Genomic DNA, 24,842 nt, shown 5'->3' with positions numbered 1-24,842 from the left:
TATGTGGCTATTCTTTTCCATAACTCCTTGTGAATGTTCGCTGATGTAACAGAAAGATATCTCACACATTCCAACACGCAAGCATTTTGTCAAAAATCTGCACTCGTAACGGCAACTGGTGTGCACCATGCAAACTCGTCGAGTTTACATTTCTGTACATTTATACATGTAATGATGATGATGATGAGGTCCCATCCACCCAGGATCGTAGGGGGACGATGCGTGAGACCCGCACCGACGACTAGACAGGGTCTAAGACGGAAAATACAGAACTTTCAAAAGGAATGAATAATTCACAGTAGTCCTTTGTATTGGGACAAAGAGCATTCCTCACAGTAACAATGAGTGATTTTCCCGTATTGAGACTTCTTATCTATATCCTGTTGTGGAAGCATGAACTAATTGTACACTGCGAGCTTCAAAGAAAAAAATTAAATCAATAGTTGTTAGTTCGAAAGTCTACCGAGGTTGGCCGAAATAGAACGTCCCAATACATCTCATGATTCAGAACTAAGTGTGCTTTTTGCTTTAAAGATTTTGTCGTGCATTTGTTGAACTGATTAAAGAAGTGCTATAAAGGGAATTGTTCTGTTGTCCTTTTCCTGTTCCTTTACAAATCTTCGATATCTATTGAACTATCCACATTTGTTTTCGGTACAAAAGTGTTTTGACTGCTATGCAGCGGAGATGGGAGGGTCGTCAGAATATAGGTAGACGCTGGAAAGCAGGAGCACTTAACCAAACGACAGCTCACCAGATCGACGTCGTGGATGTCCATGTGGAAGGTGACTTCTGTGACGGTGGAGGAGTCCTGCACAGGTCGCACGCGGCGGTCGTAGTTGTTGAGCAGGTCCTCGTGCAGCCGCTTCATCGTCGCCTCGCTGGCCCCTGTAAAACCACAGTCGGAGTATGCGCACCAGGTGAAAGAGATGAAATGGCCGCATGTGAGTTTTTACGAGGGTAAGTTAAAATAAAGGTAATTTCTGAACAACAAACATTTTAGTGGGAACATGGTGTGGCAAGTAACATTTTCTTTCTTTACATTACCTTCCCCAACCACTACGCTTTCGGCCCAGCTCTTGATATGATTTGTAGTTTCGTCCTGGAAGGAAGCTTTGTGGCATCAAGTACGTCTTCCATCAGCTGCACAGCCTCGTGATTCAACTAAAACTTTGATTCGTGGTGGTGCTCCTTCATCAGACCAAAATGATGAACTCTGACCTAAGGCTGGCTGCTCCAACAGCCCAGTTCCAAGATTCTGAATGCAATGGATTGCCTTCTCATCTGTATGACGGTGAGAATCATCCTCAAGCTGCGTGTGACGGTGACACCAATTGAAAGTTCCCCTTGTAGCATCACAACATTGCTGACACCAGCGTTCATTCTCCTGTCGCCGGGGTAATCACAGGCAATGTTTAATTTGGCTATGATTTATTTTAATGAAATATTATTTAATATATTTAATGCTTTCTTTCATAAAGATTTGGTTCCTCTGTTTTTTTTTTTATTTCGTGTGATGCGTGTAAGTGCAGTGGCAGACTAGGATTCATCTGCCGCATAATCCAGACTGCTCAACGTTGCGCCATCTACACAGGCCAAACATATTGAGAGGACGAGCTCCAAGACGCAAGGTAGAAGCTGTTCTTTAAACAGCAATTGCATTTTTGGATTGAACAGATAAAGTTATCACAAAAAGGACAAAGACTTGTTACGCAATTTGAAACACGTATGTAACATAGCAGCGATGGCGAGGCATTGTAGCATCTGTGACCAGAGAGTATGCGCTTGACCGCGCGAGTGTTGCGAGCAGTTCGCTAGTTGTCGCTATGCAGAGCAGTACTCTGTCAGTCAGTCGTTGCGAGTCTGTAGCTCTGTTTAGTTGCAGAGCAGTACTCAGTCAGTAGTCGTCATGCAGAGCAGTCGGTCAGTAGTAGCAGCCCAGTGCGGTTGTGTGATGTAGGCGGTCGGCAACACTGGTCAAGATGCTGAATGAGGTATACGGTTAATTAATATAACCATTAGATAATGTAAAAATTTATTTATTGTAATTAATTTCCAACAAATGCCCCAATAATAATTTCTATTTCAAAAGCATTTTTTTAAAAAAAATTTTATTTTTTATTGAACTAAAGATTTCGTTGCACTTCCCATTTCACTCCACTTTTTTTAAAGAAAAATTTCAGTAAAATCACAAAAAAAAGGAATATTATTATTTGCAATGCAGTTCCTCCAAGCCGTGCGCACGAAAAAGAGCAGAAATTTGACATCCAGTTATTCTGAGGTAAGACTTTAATTCTGATTGTTTTACACAGGGCCAAAAACCGATGTTTCGGTTTAATTGAATTTTCTTATCACTGAATAGACTTTAATTTTTTTGTGAGGAATTTATATTTGAGTCAGATTGCGAATTACACATTTTTGTTGCCATTGTCAGTACATTTCATTGTGGGCTGGTTACGCATAGAGCAATGTCCATTAGCATTTCTGAATAATATTGACGATCCTTTTAAATTTTTGTGGGGAGGTTACACTCGGCTCTAGCATTCATAATTAAATATTGTCATATTTCTTTCCTTTTAAATTACGGTGGGGAGGCTACACTTGGCGACACCCAGTCCAGGATCGTATTTCGTTGAGAATCTTTTGAAAAACAGTCAGATATCTGCTCTTATTTGCTTAGATATAATTAGGATTTGGCGCAACGCTTTTATTAACTTGTGACTTTTTTTCTACAGGTCAACGGCAGTTCGTTGCTCTGTTGTATTTGTGTGTTGTTTTTGCATTGTGCTTATTTATTTTGTGAAAAATTTTGACTATTGTAAAAAATGCCGCGAAAGACTGTGAATAGTGTATCGCGAGGTATTATGAATGAAATTACCGACTCAAACAACTTTACCGATAGGACATGTGACACGCAGTGTAATGATGACAATCCTGCGTTCAGTAACAATCAGTGCATTCCAACCACTAATGATGACTTTTATATTAGTGATGAACAAACGAACTCAATTGTCTCCTCTATTAATTTGACGACAATTGATGACGCGGAACGCTCTATTGCAATGAGCGCTGCCGAGCTTAACACACCCGATTTGAAAAACTCAAGTAAAGTACAGACAAATTTTTCTAATGAAAGTGATCAGGATACTCAAAGTAGGACGGATTTATTTAATTCCGAAGTAGTGACTGACAATGTACACTCGAGTGACAAACGTTATTGTAAATTACGGAATGACCAAATGGTCGCACAAAACGTGACAATTGTCGGTACGCAATTAAACAGCACAGATAATAGAGTAGAGAATGGCTTGGGTCAAATTTTGGTAATATTACGACTAATGAATGAAAAACTGGATAACAATCTCAAACAAAGTAAACTGATTAATGAAAGGTATAAACAATCGAATGAAGAACAAGACAACATTGATAAAAAAATCAAACAACTTAGTGAACGAAATGAACGGATTAGTGAACAGATTAAAGCCATTGCCACGCAAAATTGTGATAATACAAGTCAATTACGTGAGGATACTGAGGCTTGTGCTAATAACAGTAATGAAGAAGTTGGCACTGTTGCACAAGAATTAAGTAGCACACGTGTAGGCACAACAGAATCACATAAAGACAAGATTGATGCAGTCACTGAACAATGTTTAGCGAACGAAACACAGATACACGAAATTAATGCAGTCACCGAACAATGCCCTAAAATCACAGTACAGATTCGCGACGAAGTTAATTTAGAGTCAGGGGAAGTTTCACACAGTCCGAATACGGAAGCTGACGAGAAATTTGCACGACAGATCAACCAAATTGACGAAAGTGTTACAGTAACAGAGTTGAAAACTATTTCAGTCACCAATACGTCACAGAATCCGCTATTTTGCGAAGATTTGTCAGACTTACGCAGCGTGTATAATGTGAACAATTATCAGAGACTACGCGAATTAAAATCCGAAAAGCTACGCGACTTAAAATCTGAAAAGCTACGTAACTTGAAGTACGAAATGACACAGACAAACAAATTCTCACACAAACCGGAACGTATTCTCAAATTCAGTGACGAGAGCGTTGATAATAAGCAGTTTGCATTTGTAAGAAAATGTAAAGAATTTAATAATGACAGAACACAGGTACACGCTTTGAGCTGTATACGACAATTTGTTTTTATGCTTTCACCGGTATTGCCTGTAATGCAGAAGCTAGCTTTGAACCAGATGCGACAATTTATTTTTGTATTTACAACAGTATTGCCTGTAATGAGGAAACTTGAATTAACATGGATACAACTATTTGCTTTTGGATTTATACCGCAATTGCCTGTAACGCAAAAGCCAAAATTTATTTGCAGTGCGTAAAGACCTCAGGGGATTCATTACGCTTTAATGAATATGTGCCGTAGCGAGCATAGGGCCCCGAGCTGTAGTAGTGCTGTTTCATCTTTAGTTTTCTGCACTGCTGCCTTCTCTTCTACTATCCTTTATATCTATCACAACTGCTCTTTAACTATTGCTCTACCTAGTATTAAGAAACTAGTAATGAAAACCCGATGTGACAAACTTTTACCGGATGTGACAATTTTCAGTAGGCACTCCAGAACCAGCGTAATTTTAATAACGGATAAAATCGTAATCATCAGTATGTGTAAAATTAACAGCAAACGCATTTTTTGGTAACAATAGACGTTTTTCACCACAATAGCATGAAAGTCAACCGCTTAGCATACGTAACCAACAATGCAGTCTACAAGGTCAACCAAACTTTAATGTTTCGCCGCGTGCACGTATAGTCCCAGCTCCAACAAATGGTAACGCATGGCAGCAAAGAAATAACTACGTACAGACAACACTCTATTTCAACTCGTATCGCAATACACCGTATAGGAATGACTATCAGGACAGACGTAAAAAGAATGATGAGCACAATTTTCAGCGTACATTTAATAACAGTCGATCTTATGAGCAGCAACAACATCAGCAACAACAAATAATCATGAATGGAACAGACAATAGGTGTCATCCATAGCGTAACACGTCAGTAAGAAATAACAGAACAGTTCATATAGTGGATATGCCACAACATTCTCGCGTAAATAACAGCACGTACGATAGAATTTGACCAGACACAGTACAGACTGCATATTCCAATAACGTAAGCAATAATTTAGGCACACAGAATCTTGTTCACGAAAATGTTATTAATTTTGACGCCATCCGACACACGTTTGCATTAAAGACAGAATTACGACGTATGTAGACGACATTCTTATCGCAGAAGCTAACTGGTTTGAACACAATCTGATTCTTGAACAACTGTTACAAACTTTTCATGCACAAGGACTTACAGTTAATCTTAGTAAATCGCACTTTGGCAAAACTTCCATAAAATTTCTTGGACACGTAATTTCAGCAGAAGGCATTGCACCTGATCCGGAAAAACTTCAAGCTCTACGTGACATTACCGTTCCTACGACGAAGAAGCAATTACGCAGTTTTTTGGGCTTAATTAACTTTTTTCGTAAATTTATTCATCACTCCGTTTTAGACACGTCTAGATTATGCCAATTAACAGGTAAAAACAGTATTTGGTCTTGGGATAAGCAAGCACATTCTGAATTCATGAACCTGAAACATGCTTTGTTGAATGCACCACTATTATCGCACCCAGATCTTACTAGAAATTTTTGCATTGCCACCGACAGTTCCAACACCGCCTTAGGCGTACATATTTTCCAGGAAATTGAAGAAGATGGTTCAATAGTAATCAAAAACATCGCATTTGCAAGCCGCATTCTGTCACCTGCTGAGCGAAATTACTCCGTTACAGAACTTGAAACATTATGTGTTGTATGGGCTTTTACGAGATTTCGGCACTTTCTTTATGGCAGACATACCACCGTTTACACAGACCACAGAGCGATACAATTTTTACTTTCGGCTAAATTCACTCACGACAGATTAAGCAGATGGAAACTTTATTTACAGGAATTTAATTTTACAATATTTCACATTCCCGGCATACGAAATGTTATAGCAGACGCACTATCGCGTTCCCTGAGCAACAATCAGCAAGACGTAGCAACCAACTTCTGCAAAGCAAATTTCAGTGTCATGTACATTCAGCAAGTTGCATTTGAAAACTTTATTTCATCGTCATTACAGGACATAGCAAAGGAGCAAAATAAAGACAATGTGTGGAAAGAAATTAAACACCTTTGGCAAGATAGAAAAAATGTTACGATTAGAAACCATTACACTGTACGCAATGACGTTCTGTTTCGCCACTCTCATCCTGACAGCAACAATTGGTTATTATGCATTCCTGACGAACTGGTCAACAAATTAATTTGGTACACTCATTTAAGCTACGCACGTTACGGAGCACGAAAATGTTTTCTTATACTGAGACAGAACTGTTATTTTACCAACATGGAGAAACGTATACGACGAGTTTTAGCGTCTTGTAAAATTTGCCAGAAAGCTAAATCAGACACCACTTCACATATTCCTCCTTTATATCCCATTATACCTGTTAAATTAAGACATATGGCCGCAGTAGATATTTTTGGTCCGATTCCGAGAACTAACAGAGGTTTTTGCTACATTTTTGTCGCTGTTGAGCTCACTTCAAAATTTGTTACTTTCACTCCGTTACGCAAAGCTACTGCTAAAACTGTTTCGAAAGCATTTGTAAAACATTTTCTATCTCATGTAGGGCATGTAATGAAAGTAATTTCTGACAATGGATCTCAATTTCGTAGTAGCGTATGGACACGCATGTTACGAGCCAGAAACATTTCTCCGATCTATATATCCAAGTACCACGCTTCTTCGAACCCCTGTGAAAGGTTAATGAAAGAAATTGGTAAACTGTGTAGAATATACTGCCACAAAAGACATATTGATTGGGATACACACATACTCTCATTCCAAGATGTAATTAATTCCATACCAAATGAATCCACTATGCTATCTCCGTCTGTTATACTGAAAAATGCTGAACCACCTAACAAAATTAAAGAGTTAATAACATTTCCTACATCTCGTCGATTACGACACCACGAAATAATTGACATTGCGCTGAACAACATCAAACGTGCCGCAGAGCGCCGGAGAAGACAGCAAAAACAGGTTTGTACACGCCGCGACTTTCACGTTGGACAGAAGATATTAGTACGTACACACTATTTATCCAGTAAATTAAAAGGTAAGTGCAGTAAATTTGAACTTCTATACGCAGGTCCATATCGGATTCGCAGCATCCCTCACCCCAATGTTGTACACGTCGAAACTTTGAGAACCAGAAAATCGAAAGGCAATCACCATATCTCAAACATTAAACCGTTTATTGAGTGAAACCACTGTATGATTCAACACACTATGATGCCATTTACTAATGCAATTATTTCACGTGACTAATTACTGATGATTATCGTATTTTTTCTTGGCAAGTGCCCGGCAAGGTAAGGTTAGCAGGTCGCTTTTCTTGTCGTTACACATCAGACTGTGCACATTTTCCACTTTTTTTTGTGTGTATGATTGTACTCCAGTTTTGTTTGTATGCACTATGAAATAGTTAAGATATAACACACACCAGTCGACTTTGACATTTTTTTTGCCTTATGACATCTCAACATCGTGACTGTTTCACATTTTTTTTTTTTTTTTTGCTGCTGCATTGTATTATTCTGTGTATATTTTTGCATTTGAACACTGTCAATGTTTTTGACATATTACGTTTTCTGTCATGTTATGCTGTAGGGTTAATTATGTTACCATAAACCAGTCATTATCTAGTGGGTATATGATTTAAATGCAGGACATTAATCTTTGTTCATCAATTTCAGAAAGGAATGATGATTCTAAGAAATAAATTTAACATAAATGGGAATTTCACCTACGGAATAAACGAAAGGAGATGCAATAACTTTATGAGGAAGAGTAAATGGATCAGGATTAACAAACATTAACAAGAATATACTATACTCATCACAGAATAGCAGTCTTAACTAATTTTTTCTTTCAGAATACAAGGTGATTGATGCAGGCTGTCAGAGAGAACTACACATCTTAGTTTTAGTGATGAAATATGCTAGAGATAAGGAATAGTTATGTAATGAGTAATGAAGTGATTTTTTGCAGATGATAATGAATACTGATGAATAATGATGAAGGATATGGTATTATGAATAATGAAGTTTTTCTTTACAGGTGATGATAATGGTGAAGTTGTGATGATATGGATAATGAAGTTTTTTTCTTTACAGATGAGGATAATGTTGAAGTTATGTATTTATGCTACGTAGTTATTTAAGTATTTGTTGCAGTTTGCTTTGACAGCAGGTGTTACATTGCATAGTAGGATGACTGAAAGTTTTGGAAAGGACAGCTATGGAACACATTTTTATACACACTTCACTGCCTGTTAATTCGAAGTTCACTACTTTTCAGCATAGTGTGCGTTTCTTCTTTCAGGTCAATAATCCGTTTTTGTATTTTTTCCAGGAGAAGCTTTTCATGATACTTACTAAACCTGTTAGTTATTATACCTGTTCTAGTACTTGCATTTTTATTTTTTACCCATTTGTGTTTATCACTTATAAATGTGATCACATATACTGCCTTGTTACATAATCTTGCTACAGCTGACTCATGACGAATGACGTTACCTATCCTCATTTGCAGCAATAGGTCAAAAGCAAATAGTGTTATGCCTCACCAATTAATTATCGATCCCAACGCAATGCATTGCTAACAAAAAAAAAAAAAAAATGTATTACCAATCCCAAGTAGTGATACCAGTTTGAGAAAATTCTGAATAATACTGATTAGCTCTGAATAGTATGTCACTTGAGTAATGACCTCTTAATGAGAAAGTATATATTTAAAATAATGCTTTGTCACTAGCTAATAATTGCCACTGCTTATTGTAATGAGACTACTTATAATGCGCATGATTATTAATGCTATGACTGTAATTAACTGATTTTTAATAATGACTTTGTAATGATCTGAATACTACTGAAGGAGAAACACTGTTTATTGTAATGGGACTACTTATAATGCCCATGATTATTAAGACTATGACTGTAATTAACTGATTTTAATATTGACTTTGTAATGATCTGAGTAATACTGAATGATGAACTATGTTTGGTTCTATTCAATACTTGCTGGCCACTGAGTGCCAATAATTAATGTCACTCCACGAATTGTTATTAATTATGCCATTAATTAGCCCTTTTTTTCCATGTTGAGTTTTCATGTTTTGGTTAATGGCCAATGAGTGCCAATAATTTGTATCATTCAATGTATTATGCTAATGCTAGGCCAATAATTGACTCTCCTTTTCAATTAAGACTTCTGATGAACATTATTCTGTCATACTAAATATACTTTGTAACTGGCCAAGGACTGCCACTGTTTATTGTAATACGATTACCCATGATGCCAGCTAATGATTATTACTATTGGAATGACAAATGATTAATTAACTGACACATAATTAATTAACTATGCTATTGTTTCATAATGCCTTGTGGTTAGGAAAAAGTTAATGATTATTACTATTGGAAGACAAATGATTAATTAATTATGCTATATTTTGTAACTGGAAAAGAATGCGATTATTTCATAATGCTTTGTAACTAGGAAAAGAAGGCTACTGATTCTATGTAAAACAATTAATGAACATTTTTCTGTAATACTACATACTTGGTACAGAAATGTTCAATAACTGGGCTATGAATGCCACAAACTATCAATGAAGACTGTAATTGTCAATATTATGTGACTTGATGTCCTTCACCTCATAAGCTGACTACCCTGAATTACTGCAATGTCCATTTGTCCTGTTTATCCTAGTGATCATGGAGCACTATATTTGGTTTTTGCACTAATTCTATGTTGGTGTGCCTTGTAAGAGTGTGGTGTTGACACGACATGCTGTCCACCACCATGAGCGATGAAGACATTATTATGGTCCCACTGTTTGGTGTACGTAATGTACTGCCAAAATGAAAACATGGAACATTACTACGACAGTTCAGTGTCTTGGCTACACTGATAAATTCTGATGGGAAAAGAACTTCAAGTTGTGTCACTTGGTGTTGTACTTCTGTGGAAAGATATGGACTTTCAGAGCAGCTGTGTGCAATCTAAAGTGCTACAACCATGATGCAATCCTTCCCTTTCCTATCCTAATTCTTGTCACATAAGGAAAATAATTTTTTTGGTAACATCATTTATGTTCGTGGGTTATACATTTTTTCGATTCGATAAACTCCAGTGCGAGTACACGTATGTCACTGGTCGACATGATGTTTTGCCATTATGTTTATTTGTTGTGAAAATGCTAAAGACATTTCTTCAGTGCGTGTGCACTTTGGACATGATTTTTTTTTGCCATTATGTTTATTCATTGCGAAAATGCTAAAGACATTTTTTTTTCGATTTGTTCTGAAGTACAGTGTATGTACACTCTTGTCTTTTATATTGTATATACATTTTTATTTTTTAATGATATGTTCTGAACTACAGTGCATGTGCACTTCTGTTAGGTGTTAATATGTTTTCTACTGAACTTCAGTGCCTGTACACTTATCTCATTTTCAATATGATTTGTACTATTCTGTATATTCAATACTTCAATGCGTATGCACTTATGTCATTTGTTACTAATTGTATATACATTTCATCATTTACTGATATGTTCTCAACTGCAGTGCATGTGCACTCATGTCACTTGTCAACATAATATTTTTTGCCAGTCTGTTTATTTGTTCTGAATATGCTAAAGAATTTTTTTTTCAGTGCCTGTGCACTTTGTTATCTGTCAAATAATTTGTATATACATTTTTCTGATTTGCTACTATGTTTTGTACTCACATTTTGTCTTTGTCTGATATATTTTGTACTTAGTGCGTGTGCACGACATTTAAATATTCTGTAAGTTGTAGAATTTTGTTAATTAAAGAAAAATTTTGCCGCACTTGGCAAGTCCAAATGACTCACCATCGCTGCCAAATTTTTGCCCCCCCAGTGGAGGGTTATGAAACACGTATGTAACATAGCAGCGATGGCGAGGCATTGTAGCATCTGTGACCAGAGAGTATGCGCTTGACCGCGCGAGTGTTGCGAGCAGTTCACTAGTTGTCGCTATGCAGAGCAGTACTCTGTCAGTCAGTCGTTGCGAGTCTGTAGCTCTGTTTAGTTGCAGAGCAGTACTCAGTCAGTAGTCGTCATGCAGAGCAGTCGGTCAGTAGTAGCAGCCCAGTGCAGTTGTGTGATGTAGGCGGTCGGCAACACTGGTCAAGATGCTGAATGAGGTATACGGTTAATTAATATAACCATTAGATAATGTAAAAATTTATTTATTGTAATTAATTTCCAACAAATGCCCCAATAATAATTTCTATTTCAAAAGCATTTTTTTAAAAAAAATTTTATTTTTTATTGAACTAAAGATTTCGTTGCACTTCCCATTTCACTCCACTTTTTTTAAAGAAAAATTTCAGTAAAATCACAAAAAAAGGAATATTATTATTTGCAATGCAGTTCCTCCAAGCCGTGCGCACGAAAAAGAGCAGAAATTTGACATCCAGTTATTCTGAGGTAAGACTTTAATTCTGATTGTTTTACACAGGGCCAAAAACCGATGTTTCGGTTTAATTGAATTTTCTTATCACTGAATAGACTTTAATTTTTTTGTGAGGAATTTATATTTGAGTCAGATTGCGAATTACACATTTTTGTTGCCATTGTCAGTACATTTCATTGTGGGCAGGTTACGCATAGAGCAATGTCCATTAGCATTCTTAAATAATATTGTCCATACTTTTTCAAAATTATTGTGGGGAGGTTGCACTCGGCTCCCATTTGTATTGAGTATTGTCCTTTATTTCTTTTAAAATTACGGTGGGGAGGCTACAAATTCCACGGAGCAAAATGTGACATCGACTTCACGAAATTAACAGCAGAAAAACTTAATATTGCTTTACATAGTAGCCATGAAAAAGAGATAGCAAATAAATTCTTTTTGGTTTCAGATAGAGATTTTCACTCTGCAGCGGATGTACGCTGATATGAAACTTTCCTGGCACATTAAAACTGTGCGCTGAACTAGAACTCGGGACCTTTGCCTTTCGTGGGCAAGTGCTGTACCATCTGAGCTACACAAGCACGACTCACGAGACGTCCTCACAGCTTCAATTCTGCCAGTACCTCGACTCCTATTTTCCAAACTTCACAGAAGCTCTTCTGCGAATCATTACATAAGCTATAATGCATGTCATTGTAACACTGGTCAAACTAGCCTTTGCCTGCAAGGGACTTATGAAACCTGACAATTTTATCATTTGTGACAAGTCTGGCGGTTACAACTTTTGGGACATTCCTTGCAAAATTACTCTTACCAGCAGAGAATCTAGTTTTACAATTTAAGTTTACGTATCAAGTCCGAGAAAGGAAATACTGTCACATCACATTATTGGTCTGTAGTTTCAAAATTAACAAAAATGTTGCAAAGACATGCTTCATCTCTTGCGGGTCTATTACTGATAAAGTGTAATTCGCACTGTCTTAGGAGATTTTCAATTCAATGACACTATGTTTGTGTGTCGTTACATCAAAATCTGAATTCAGATCTCCACCTATTACAATGTCATAATGCAACCATTTTGGCTCTCTAAATACATATAACAGCATGTCCAGTTTTTCTAAAAATACAATGGTGATACCCTTAGGTGATCTGTACAAGGATATTCTTACTACCTTAAACTGTCAATGACTATACCAGTAGCTTCAAAATTCCGTTCGTCATACAAATACTCTAGATCCAACCTATTAATGAAGCAAATGACTGACTAGTTGATATGGACTGCTACACAATCTCTGCAATTTTCTACAATAACTATTTGCTATATTATAGTTATCAAGTTTCACAACTGTAAGTTCCCCCTCAGTAGCCCAATGTTCGCCCAAAAAAAATCAAATTTATTATCTACGCCAAAAGCATTCACAAATAATTATTTACCTTTTATTCCTTGAATGTTCAGGTAGCAAATTTTAATCTCAAAATTGTTATTCCCTTCAGACTGAGCCTTTTGGCAAGAAGCTGTAGTATCTTTTACAGTACTTATCTTATGGGCTTCTTCATCTTACTGCCTTCACTAAAAAATCCTTTACACGGAGAGGAGGCACTGTTTACCGCTTGTACGTAATACTTGACCCTGATTCTTGAACCGCAGTTCTCTTCCCTTCTCCTGTTGGTACTGCAGCAACTGTTGCTGGTGGAACTTCTTTTTATGGCTTGTGATGGTTCGGCTACAGCTTCATCTTTTTCTAGTGCTACGATTAATAATGCCACTGGTGACAGTAATGCTTCACTATGCTGGTGCTGATGTAATTTCTTCTTCCTGAGGTGTTGGCAGTAATGGTTCTCCCTCATATGGTGTTAGTCCATTCTTCTTTTCATTTTCCATTGGCAGCGAACCTATTGCAGATAGTGCACTCCTAAAGTTTTTATGATCTAGAGAATTTCCCTGGCCAGCACTTCCTTGCCTAGCTGGTTTATGTGTAGTCCATGTCTGATAAAATGCTCTCTGACACAACTGGTTACCGCCATGAAAGTTTTGTGCATAAAACTGCAACAAATTTGAGAGGCCAGACAAACGTGTGGTTCCTGAAGAGAGGCAGCAGCCTTTTCAGTAGTTGCAGAGGCAACAGTCTGGATGATTGACTGATCTGGCCTCGTAACACTAAACAAAAAGGCCTTGCTGTGCTGATACTGCGAACGGCTGAAAGCAAAGGGAAACTACAGCCGTAATTTTTCCCGAGGGCATCCAGCTTTACTGTATGGTTAAATGATAATTGCATCCTCTTCGGTAAAATATTCCTAAGTTAATATAGCCCCCATTCAGATATCCGTGGAGGGACTACTCAGGAGGACATCATTATCAGGAGAAAGCAAACTGGCGTTCTACGAATCGGAGTGTGGAATGTCAGATCCCTTAATCGAGCAGGTAGGTTAGAAAATTTAAAAATGGAAATGGATAGGTTAAAGTTAGATATAGTGGGAATTAGTGAAGTTCGGTGGCGGGAAGAACAAGACTTCTAGTCAGGTGACTACAGGGTTATAAATATAAAATCAAATAGCGGTAATTCAGGAGTAGGTTTAATAATGAATAAAAAATAGGATTGCGGGTAAGCTACAACAAACAGCATAGTGAACGCATTATTGTGGCCAAGATAGATACAAAGCCCACGCCTACCACAGTAGTACAAGTTTATATGCCAACTAGCTCTGCAGATGACGAAGAGGTTGATGAAATGTATGCTGAGATAAAAGAAATTATTCAGTTAGGGAAGGGAGACGAAAATTTAATAGTCATGGGTGATTGGAATTCGATAGTAGGAAAAGGAAGATAAGGAAACGTAGTAGGTGAATATGGAATGGGTGTAAGAAATGAAAGAGGAAGTCGCCTGGTAGAATTTTGCACAGAGCATAACTTAATCATAGCTAACACTTGGTTCAAGAGTCATGAAAGAACGTTGTATACATGGAATAGGCCTGGAGATAGTGGAAGGTTTCGGGTAGATTGTGTAATGGCAACACAGAGATGTAGGAACCAGATTTTAAATTGTAAGACATTTCTAGGGCAGATGTGGACAATGACCACAATCTATTGGTTATGAACTGCAGATTAAAACTGAAGAAACTGCAAAAAGGTGGCAACTTTAGGAAATGGGACCTGGATAAACTGACAGAACCATAGGTTGTACAGAGTTTCAGGGAGAGCATAAGGGAACGATTGACAAGAATGGGGGAAAGAAATACAGTAGAAGAAACATGGGTAGCTTTGAGGAATGAAATAGTGAAGGCAGCAGAGGATCAAGTGAGTAAAAACAAGGACTAGTACAAACCCTTGGGTAACAGAAGAAATATTGAAGTTAAGAAAAAAAACATAAAAATGCAGTAAATGAAGCAGGAAAAAAGGAATACAAACGTCTCAAAAATGAGATCGGCAGGAAGTGCAAAATGGTTAAGCAGGGATGGCTAGAGGACAAATGTAAGGATGTAGAGGCATGTCTCACTGGGGGTAAGATAGATACTGCCTACAGGAACATTAAAGAGACCTTTGGACGAAAGAGAACCACTTGTATGAATATCAAGAGCTCAGATGGAAACCTCGTTCTAAGCAAAGAAGGGAAAGCAGAAAGGTGGAAGGAGTATATAGAGGGTCTATACAAGGGCGATGTACTTGAGGACATTATTATGGAAATGGAAGAAGATGTAGATGAAGATGAAATGGGAGATATGATACTGCTTGAAGATGAAATGGGAGATATGATAATGCTTGAAGAGTTTGACATAGCACTGAAATACCTAAGTCGAAAAAAGGCCCAGGAGTAGACAAAATTCCATTAGAACTACTGACAGCCTTGGGAGAGCCAGCCCTGACAAAAGTCAACCATCTGGTGAGCAAGATGTATGAGACAGGCGAAATACCCTCAGACTTCAAGAAGAATATAATAATTACAATCCAAAGAAAGCAGGTGTTGACAGATGTGAAAATTACCGAACTATCAGTTTAATAAGCCACGGCTGCAAAATACTAACACGAATTCTTTACAGACGAATGGAAAAACTGGTAGAAGCCGACCTCGGGGAATATCAGTTTTTTATTCTGTAGAAATGGAACACGTGAGGCAATACTGTCCCTACAAGTTATCTTAGAAAATAGATTATGGAAAGGCAAACCTACGTTTCTAGCATTTGTAGACTTAGAGAAAGCTTTTGACAATGCTGACTGGAATACTCTCTTTCAAATTCTGAAGGTGGCGGGGATAAAATACAGGAAACGAAAGGCTATTTATAATTTGTATAGAAACCAGATGGCAGTTATAAGAGTCGAGCGGTATGAAAGGGAAGCAGTGTTTGGTAAGGAAGTGAGACAGGGTTGTAGCCTATCCCCGACGTTATTCAATCTGTATATTGAGCAAGTAGTGAAGGAAACAAAAGAAAAATTCGGAGTAGGTATTAAAATCCATGGAGAAGAAATAAAACTTTGAGGTTTGCCGATGACATTGTAATTCTGTCAGAGACAGCAAAGGAGTTGGAAAAGCAGTTGAACGGAATGGACAGTGTATTGAAAGGAGGATATAAGATGAACATCAACAAAAGCTAAACGAGGATAATGGAATGTAGTCGAATTAAATCGGGTGATGCTGACGGAGTTAGATTAGGAAATGAGAAGCTTAAAGTAGTAAAGGAGTTTTGCTATTTGGGGAGCAAAATAACTGCTGCTGGTTGACGTAGAGATGATATAAAATGTAGACTGGCAATGGGAAGGGAAGCGTTTCTGAAGAAGAGAAATTTGTTAACATCGGGTATAGATTTAAGTGTCAGGAAGTCGTTTCTGAAAGTATTTGTTTGGACTGTGGCCATGTATGAAAGTGAAACATGGACGATAAATAATTTGGACAAGAAGAGAATAGAAGCTTTCGAAATGTGGTGCTACAGAAGAATGCTGAAGATTAGCTGGATAGATCACATAATTAATGAGTAGGTATTGAATAGAATTGGGGAGAATAGAAATTTGTGGCACAACTTGACTAGAAGAAGAGATCGGTTTGTAGGACATATTCTGAGACATCAAGGGATCACCAGTTTAGTATTTGAGGGCAGCGTAGAGGGTAAAAATTGTAGAGGGAGACCAAGAGATGAATACATTAAGCAGATTCAGAAGGATGTAGGTTCAGTAGGCACTGGGCGATGAAGAAGCTTGCACAGGATAGAGTAGCATGGAGACCTGCATCAAACCAGTCTCTGGACTGAAGGCCACAACAACAGCAACAATTGCTGAGCTAGTGATGTCAACCTAGGGAGCAGAAAAAAATGCCTTCCCTTACTTACTTCATACAAGTACTTTCAGAAACGATTTTCTGACACTTAAATCTATATTCGATATTAACAAATTTCTCTTCTTCAGAAACGCTTTCCTTGTCATTGCCAGTCTACGTTTTATATCCTCTCTATTTCGACCATCAGCAGTTACTTCTATTTCATGTTATGTACCTTGAAATAAAATGCTTTCTTTAAAGCGTACTCTTTGTTGACTGTCAATAGCAGCAAAGCTACTAGAAAAACAAAGAAAATGACTACACCTGCGTCAATCCTCTTCAACACCTATGAAAACGACCATTCTATACCAGAAGGCGCCCGAATCTTTATAAAAAACTAAGGTAGTACCATTACTGCACAGGGAGGACCATATAAGAATGCTGAAAGGGAAACTATCAAAAGTGTTGATGCGACTCAAATCATAGTACAAAGTAAGTACGGTGAAGTTCAAGCCTTTAAAAAATTAGTGCACGACTTCCAGATAAGAAACAAGCAGGCAGTATGGAAAGTGCCAGTGATGAATAACTTTGGACAGAACTAGTACGAAAAGCGTCTAGTGAATGGCAAGGCAAAGTATCTTCGAGGAATTGCTTTTTTCACAAACTATCTAGTACTCTAGCCCAGGTACTCAGCATTACACTATACTATAGCAGAACATGCATGCTCTTTTTGGTTCTGGAATCCCAGAGATAGTGATATTGGAATACCAAATATTTCCAGCCCTCTAAGTAGGTGCTCCCATCCGAAAGTCTCCCACTTTGACATTAAGGTACAAGAATCACTTCGAGATTATTTAACAGGCTTATATCTAGGCTTGGAATTTCTTTTATGTTAGACATATAAAAAACGTCTACGTCGACTTTCTAAGATTTTGGGGAATAAACAATGACTCACTTGTTGAACTGCACGTCATACACTCTAAGGGGCACCACGGAGGACCTTGTTAATACAATGCTGATAGATGATTAAGAGCAGTCAGCTGTAGGCTGCCGAAGGGGTTGTCCACCCACACACACACACACACACACACACACACACACACACACACACACACACATACACCTAGGAATCGGTCAAGGGTTGCACCTGTACAGGCACATTTTTAAACTGTACAACAATTCGCACTGAGAGTATTTGCGACCTGGGAGATATTAGAAGGAACCCTTTGCTGTATTATTCGTGCACGTTTCACTGTTCCCCCTCCCCCAAAGATCCTTCTACAATAAAACGTGAAACAGGAGGGCTGAGAAAGAATAAACACCCTTCGTTGGTTCGGATCACTTTAAAATATCGTCTAATGCTTTTGAACTGTCCCTCTGTGTACCAGAGCAAAAACAGCGGTCGCGCTACACTCCAAAGATGTCACATTATGTTCAGTGGGGATGCAGCCTCACGATGCCCTTAGAGAAGCGTTGAATTGTCTGTAGGCAGTACAAAATGTTGTCAAGGAAGTCGTTCTGTTGCACAGCTCACTGTAAACTACCGGTTTCGACCGCGAAACATTTGGGAATCAATGCCCCAAGGGAAGCGGTGGTTTCATTTAGCCCTTTATGCCACTTCATGGGGCTTTTTCGGTCGGATCTGAGTGTCGGTGTGTCTCAAATGTTTCCCTCTCCCACCCGTGAGACAAATGCGTGATTTCAACGCTGGGCGTCGCGGCTGTGACGTCCATTGCAGAGGCGTTAAGAGAAGGGTTGAGATGTAGTTAATGAGGGGGGGGGGGGGTAGGTTACGACGTTCACATCAAGTGACACACGGTAGCGTTGGGCAGAATTGTGGTGAAATTTGGTGCCAATGTGGTCTCATTAACCCAACGTGCACCTCACATGAACATCTGAGCACTGCCCTTCCTTCGGCGCGTGTCAACACCTTGCTGTTTGTTTGAGCGTCGCCGAGCCCGAGAGTGACATGACAAGGCATTACGTTTTTGCACCCTTACAGAAGACCGAAGCATCGTTGTTCGTGGTTGTTCTTACAATCCACACGTTGGTTTCAGAGGGGTGGGCTACCCTAAAGGCGACATACTATTCGCTGGGGTGGTCGCAGATACTTATCATCTCTCTCTCTCTGTCTCTAGGTACGTATTTTGTAATGCAATGCTAATTCTTATACATACCATACCTTTGGTTGGAAGCATCTGAATTTTGCAATAAGGTTACACAATCTACACTCATGCTCATAAGTTAAGGATAATGCTGATGCATGGTGAAACAACGCTCTTCTGGGCGGTTTGCGGGTTTAAATCACCTCGGCGTATGACCTACGGTCGTCGCACGGTATCACTGGCTGCAGTCCACATACGCAGAGGTGTGCTGGTGCCTGTCAGAGTACGGTGCAGCGAGTAAGTGTGCAGGCGTTTTCAGAGATGCTTATGGTGACTGTGTGTTGAAAATGACTCAAAGAGCACATAGTGATGATATTATGAGGGTTAGAATACTTGGCGAGTGGAGGCTGGTCAAACACAGCAGGTCGTAGCACGGGCCCTCCGTGTGCCACAAAGTGTGATTTCAAGATTATGGCAACGATTCCAGCAGACAGGAAACGTGTCCAGGCGCTACAGTACGGGACGTCCACAGTGTACAACACCACAAGACGACCGATATCTCGCCATCAGTGCCCGCAGACGGCCACGGAGTACTGCACGTAGCCTTGCTCATGACCTTACCGCAGCCACTGGAACAGTTGTCTCCAGACACACAGTCTACAGACGACTTAACAGACATGGTTAATTCACCTGGAGACCTGCAAAGTGCATTCCACTGACTCCTGCTCACAGGAGAGTCCGTAAAGCCTGGTTCAAGAATACAGTACATGGTCATTGGAACAGTGGTCCCAGGTTATGTTCACGGACAGTGATTCTCGCCGGGTTTTCATCTGGCGTGAACCAGGAACTAGATACCAACCCCTTAATGTCCTTGAAAGGGACCTATATGGAGGTCATGGTTAGATGGTGTGGTGTGGGATTATGATTGGTGCACATACACCCCTGCATGTCTTTGACAGAGGAGCTGTAACAGGTCAGGTGTATCGGGACGGCATTTTGCACCAGTATGTCCGCCTTTTCAGGGATGCAGTGGGTCCCACCTTCCTCCTGATGGATGATAACGCACGGCCCCACCGAGCTGCCATCGTGAAGGAGTACCTTGAAATAGAAGATATTAGGCGAATGGAGTGGCCTGCCTGTTCTCTAGACCTAAACCCCATCGAGCACGTCTGGGATGCTCTCGGTCGATGTATCACTGCACGTCTTCAAACTCCTAGGACACTTCAGGAGCTCCGACAGGCACTGGTGCAAGAATGGATGGCTATACCCCAGCAGCTGCTCGACAACCTATTCCAGAGTATGCAAGCCCATTGTGCGGCCTGTGTATGTGTGCATGGTGATCATATCCCATATTGATGTCGGGGTACATGCGCAGGAAACAGTGGCGTTTTGTAGCACATGTGTTTCGGGACGGTGTTCTCAACTTATCACCAATACCGTGGACTTACATATCTGTGTCGTGTGTGTTCCCCATATGCCTATGCTATTAGCGCCAGTTTTGTGTAGTGCCACGTTGTGTGGCACCATATTCTGCAACTATCCTTAATTAATGAGCATGAGTGTAGTAATGTAGCGGTGACCCACTAGGGGTATATCTATTGGAGTGTAGTATTTTTATACATACTGTATCCACAGTGCTTATAGAATTCGCCATGACTTCATTAATTCCCTTAACATGTTCGTCTCTATTTCATACACACCCATCCACACACACATACGCACACGCACACACACACACACACACACACACACACTAGTAACTATGTGATCGCTTAGGGCTTAGCAATAATAATTGATTCGGGCACATGGTGCATTGTGATTGGCTGAGAGCATCGTGACGTCGAAGCGATGTGACATGACGCAGCGTTGATTGACGTCGAGAGCAGAACTCACGTAATTGGATCAAATTATGAAAAACATGTAAAATTTCGAAAAATATGGAAAATACGAAAAATGTGAAAAATCCATAAAACTGTGGACAATACGGAAAAATTACGAAAAATGTGATAAAAAATACGTCAAATTGCGCAAGAATGAGAGTACTTACATATCTGCCCTTGTGTGGTGTCTGCTGGTGCCTCAAAAACAATTTGTTATTAACAGCTACACACAACCTGATTCAAGTGTCCAAGTAATAAAAGCTGAATATGGCGAGGGGGGGGGGGGAGGGGGTTGCTTCAGGGTAACTGGTCCAGTGAGGCAGAGGAGGGGAAGGAAAGAGGGGGAGAAGGGGAGTGCGTTGGACTTGTTCTAGGTAATCTTGATCAGTTTCCATTGGCTCCGAGAGAGGTAAAGGAGGGGGGGGGGGGGATGAACTTCAGTAAGTCATCCAAGTGTAGTACTTGATACCAGAAGTGCTTATCAGTGACCCTGACATAAGATCGTTATCTGGCCTTATTTGCGTTTTGTGTTGCAGTAACACAGACTCTTTCATTGTTGCGATGGTATTTTGGGGTAAATAAATGTAACTGGAGTGACAACCTAAATAAATCTTATTACCTCACAACTCTGTAATGAGCACCCGGAGACAACGGATCTCTTACACCAAGATACTCAGGAAATATCCCTGAACAACCTTCAGAAATTTGGTGGTAGAGTTCTGGTTCACACTGTATATACATTCCACAAGCAATTTTACAGTGTACGGTCCAATATGGGGTATACATAAAGTATGGGAACACTTTTAATTATTTAATGCACAAGAACTAAACATTGTACAGATGTCATACATATTGCATTTTGAAGAGAAACTCTGAAAGTTTTTTTTACAAACATTCGATACGCGAACCATGAGTGACTCAGTAGACATCAATACGGTAATCGAATCCTTGCCACACCCGATATAACACTAACTTGCCATGAAATAAGCTAATGTTACCCTCAGCGAGGATTTTTAAGATTGACCATGTGTGTGTCTAATGGTCAAAGGTATCAGACTATAATTTTGAATTTTGTGAAATTAACAGGAAGTAACCTTGGGAGTTAATGGAAGTGATAAAATCGTAAGTGAATGAAGAAAAATGAACAGTCGACAGCCCAATTAGGCACATTAATTTGGAAATATACGTTTAAGAAAATTGAATATTGGTTATTGAAGTTACTTTCGTTGAGACTTCCCTTTGAGCAAACAGGATACAAACTGACACAGTGCACTCTGAAGTGTGTGTAGCAGCAGGTATCAATAACGCACACATCAGTAAATTATAAGAAGTAATTTTGCACCAAGATCGTACTAATGACAACTACACCCAAGATCAGTACTTAATCAAATACTGGAATGTTACTGTAGGAAGTCCAGAACTAAATTTGTACATGAGGGGCTTTTATCTTAATTGACATACAAAAAAGTCTATGAAGATGAATAATATCATAAATACACTGTTTAACCTCCTCTACATGCATCAGTTTTCCTTAGCAACAGTAATACATAGTTCAATTGTTTCCTTATAAGTGGAGAGAATGGTGGGGATCCATAAACTAGTATAGTTTCTCTAGTCAACTCTCTCTGATTATTATAGTAAAAAAGACTAATTCAAAAAGATAATCATTCACTTCACTTGGAGTAGTTCATAATTTACTTTGCAAGACAACAGAACACAACACTGGGCTAACCTCTAAAAAGGGACTATCCATGATAGAAATCAAAACAGCATTATTTATGAAAAAGAGCTAAACTTATTTGCCTTTTTATCACCTGTGAAGTAGGTATTTTAGACAGTAATATTTACACAATCTTGCACTGTATTCCTACAAAACTATACTTTGTAATAAACCAAGGATACTTTAGCAACAAACTATCTTACTTCACTTTTGTGGTATTAACTTTAACTTTTACTGCTCCTTTTACATTGGGCAAAAATCACTTTAAAACACTTGAATGCAAGAACTGTTCATTTAAATCAGGATACTAGGTTTTAGTAGCACTTAGGTGAGGCCCCTGCATAAGTTCGTGATCATGAAAAAAAATATGGTTCTGGACACCATTTTTTTGTGATTACTATTCAAACCACACACAAAGTAACTGGTCCATGCCCATATAAGTTACTGAATGCATGATGTTTGTGAAGCAGTGGCGAAGCAACATGGCGGCTAACTGTACTTACTACTCTTGATGTTCGAATGCTCTATAAAGTCTCTTCTTGGCGTCGGATTTCCACCATATTACAGCCATTCCTTTTTGCCAAGAATACCAAATAATAGCCAGATCCACATCCGAGGTAAATCCATTGTAAAGCAGCTTCCAGTTGACCCTCTTAGCTTCATCGAGGTGTACCATGCTACGGCCAGCCACGTACTGCATGCTCTTCACACCAAGGAGCCGCTCAGTTCGACCGCCAAAACCAACTTTTACATCGCGCCATGTCACTTCCATCACGAAGGAACTTCCTAACACCTTTTATATATTACAAATACAAGTTCCCTAAGCATGAACCAGCTTTCAATAAACATTTTCGTTTTATGAACATACACATTTTATAATAATTTATCATTTTAACAAACCATTTTGCTTTTTTCATATATACATTACAAAGCTCTTATTTTCCTGTCACAAATCAAGGACTTTAAATAACAAACAATACACACTCCATAATTGCAGATACACAGTTACATAATATAAACCTACTTCTATCCAATATAAGTGTTACATCGTCCCAGCATGGCATCGTCAACTGTAGCAGTCGCTTCCCATATTCTCTCCCGGGGTTCTGCTACATCATGTGGTAGAGGCAGTACATATACCAGGTCTTTAATGTGTCCCCATAGAAAAAAAAGTCGCACGAAGTGAGATCTGGTGATTGGGGAGCCCATTTCATGAAACTGCTGTCCCCTTCTGTAGCACAGCCGATCCATCGATGGGGCAGCTCCGCATTCAGGTACCCACGAACTTCACGATGAAAATGGGGTGGAGTCCCATCCTGCTGAAAGATGAACAGAGAGTCCCATTGCATTTGAGACATCAGTCATTGCTACAATATGTCCAAGTAGGAATATCCAGTGACAGTGCTCTCGGCAAAGAAGAGTGACCCATACAGTTTTCGACGTGACAAGGCACAAAAAACATTTACCTTTGGGGGATCATGCTCAAATTCAGTGCATTTGTCTGGATGCTTTGTGCCCCGGATTCGACAATTATGCCTGTTCCCTTTCCATTAGTGTAAAAAGTGTCTTCATCGCTAAAATTAATTGATCAACAATGCCATCCCCATCCTTATTAAATTGCTGCAACTGTGAACAAAACTCAAAGCGCTTGTCTTTGTCGTCTTCACTGAGCTTCTGCACTAGCTCCAATTTGACTGGTTTCGTAGACAGCTTTTGTCGCACGACTTTTCACACTGTCATGGGAGCCATTTCGAGTTCACGGGATGCACGTCGCATCAATTGCTTTGGACTCCTTATGTATGTCTCTCATATGCGCTCCACATTCACTTCACATACACTGGGACGTCCGCTCCTCTATGCCGGGCACAAGCAACCCGTTGTCACGAATTTGTTGTGTCAGCCGCGAATGGCCTTCCTTGTTGGTGGCTTCTTAGCGTACTTGGTTCTAAACATCCATTGAACAGCCGTAGCACACTTGTTTTTATCGAACTCCAACAAACAGAAAGCTCGCTCCGCATCTGAAGTCGCCATGTTTGCGACTAGCGCTAACTATCGGCAGATTACCAAACTACGCTGTGACGATGTACATGAGAAAAATGCTTTCAGGGTTGCTCTTCAAAACGACATATGTATGATATCTGTACAATGTTTCGTTCTTGTGCAATAAATGATTGAAAGTGTTCCCAGGCTTCATGTACACCCTGTATTATAATCGACTTTTTTTCCTGTTCCATTATTATATTGAACTGTCCCTACGAGAGATTTACTTTTGGGGGCAGCGTAATAGTCACACAGT

The 24,842-nt window shown here is 39.3% G+C and overlaps 1 protein-coding gene across 1 annotated transcript in view; it reads right to left on the bottom strand.

The window, feature by feature from the left end:
• LOC126484022 (5-hydroxytryptamine receptor 3A-like) overlaps positions 1 to 24,842 on the bottom strand; it is a 139,955-nt gene that overhangs the window by 104,766 nt on the left and 10,347 nt on the right. Inside the window, exon 2 of the mRNA XM_050107348.1 lies at positions 755 to 888. Coding sequence (XP_049963305.1) covers positions 755 to 888 — 134 coding nt within the window. The remainder of the gene's footprint in view (positions 1 to 754; positions 889 to 24,842) is intronic.

This window comes from Schistocerca serialis, chromosome 6 (genome assembly GCF_023864345.2).
Source record: "Schistocerca serialis cubense isolate TAMUIC-IGC-003099 chromosome 6, iqSchSeri2.2, whole genome shotgun sequence".
NCBI lineage: Eukaryota > Metazoa > Arthropoda > Insecta > Orthoptera > Acrididae > Schistocerca > Schistocerca serialis.
The sequence above is the reverse complement of the archived record's forward strand: the minus strand, read 5'-3'. Positions and strand labels throughout refer to the sequence as shown.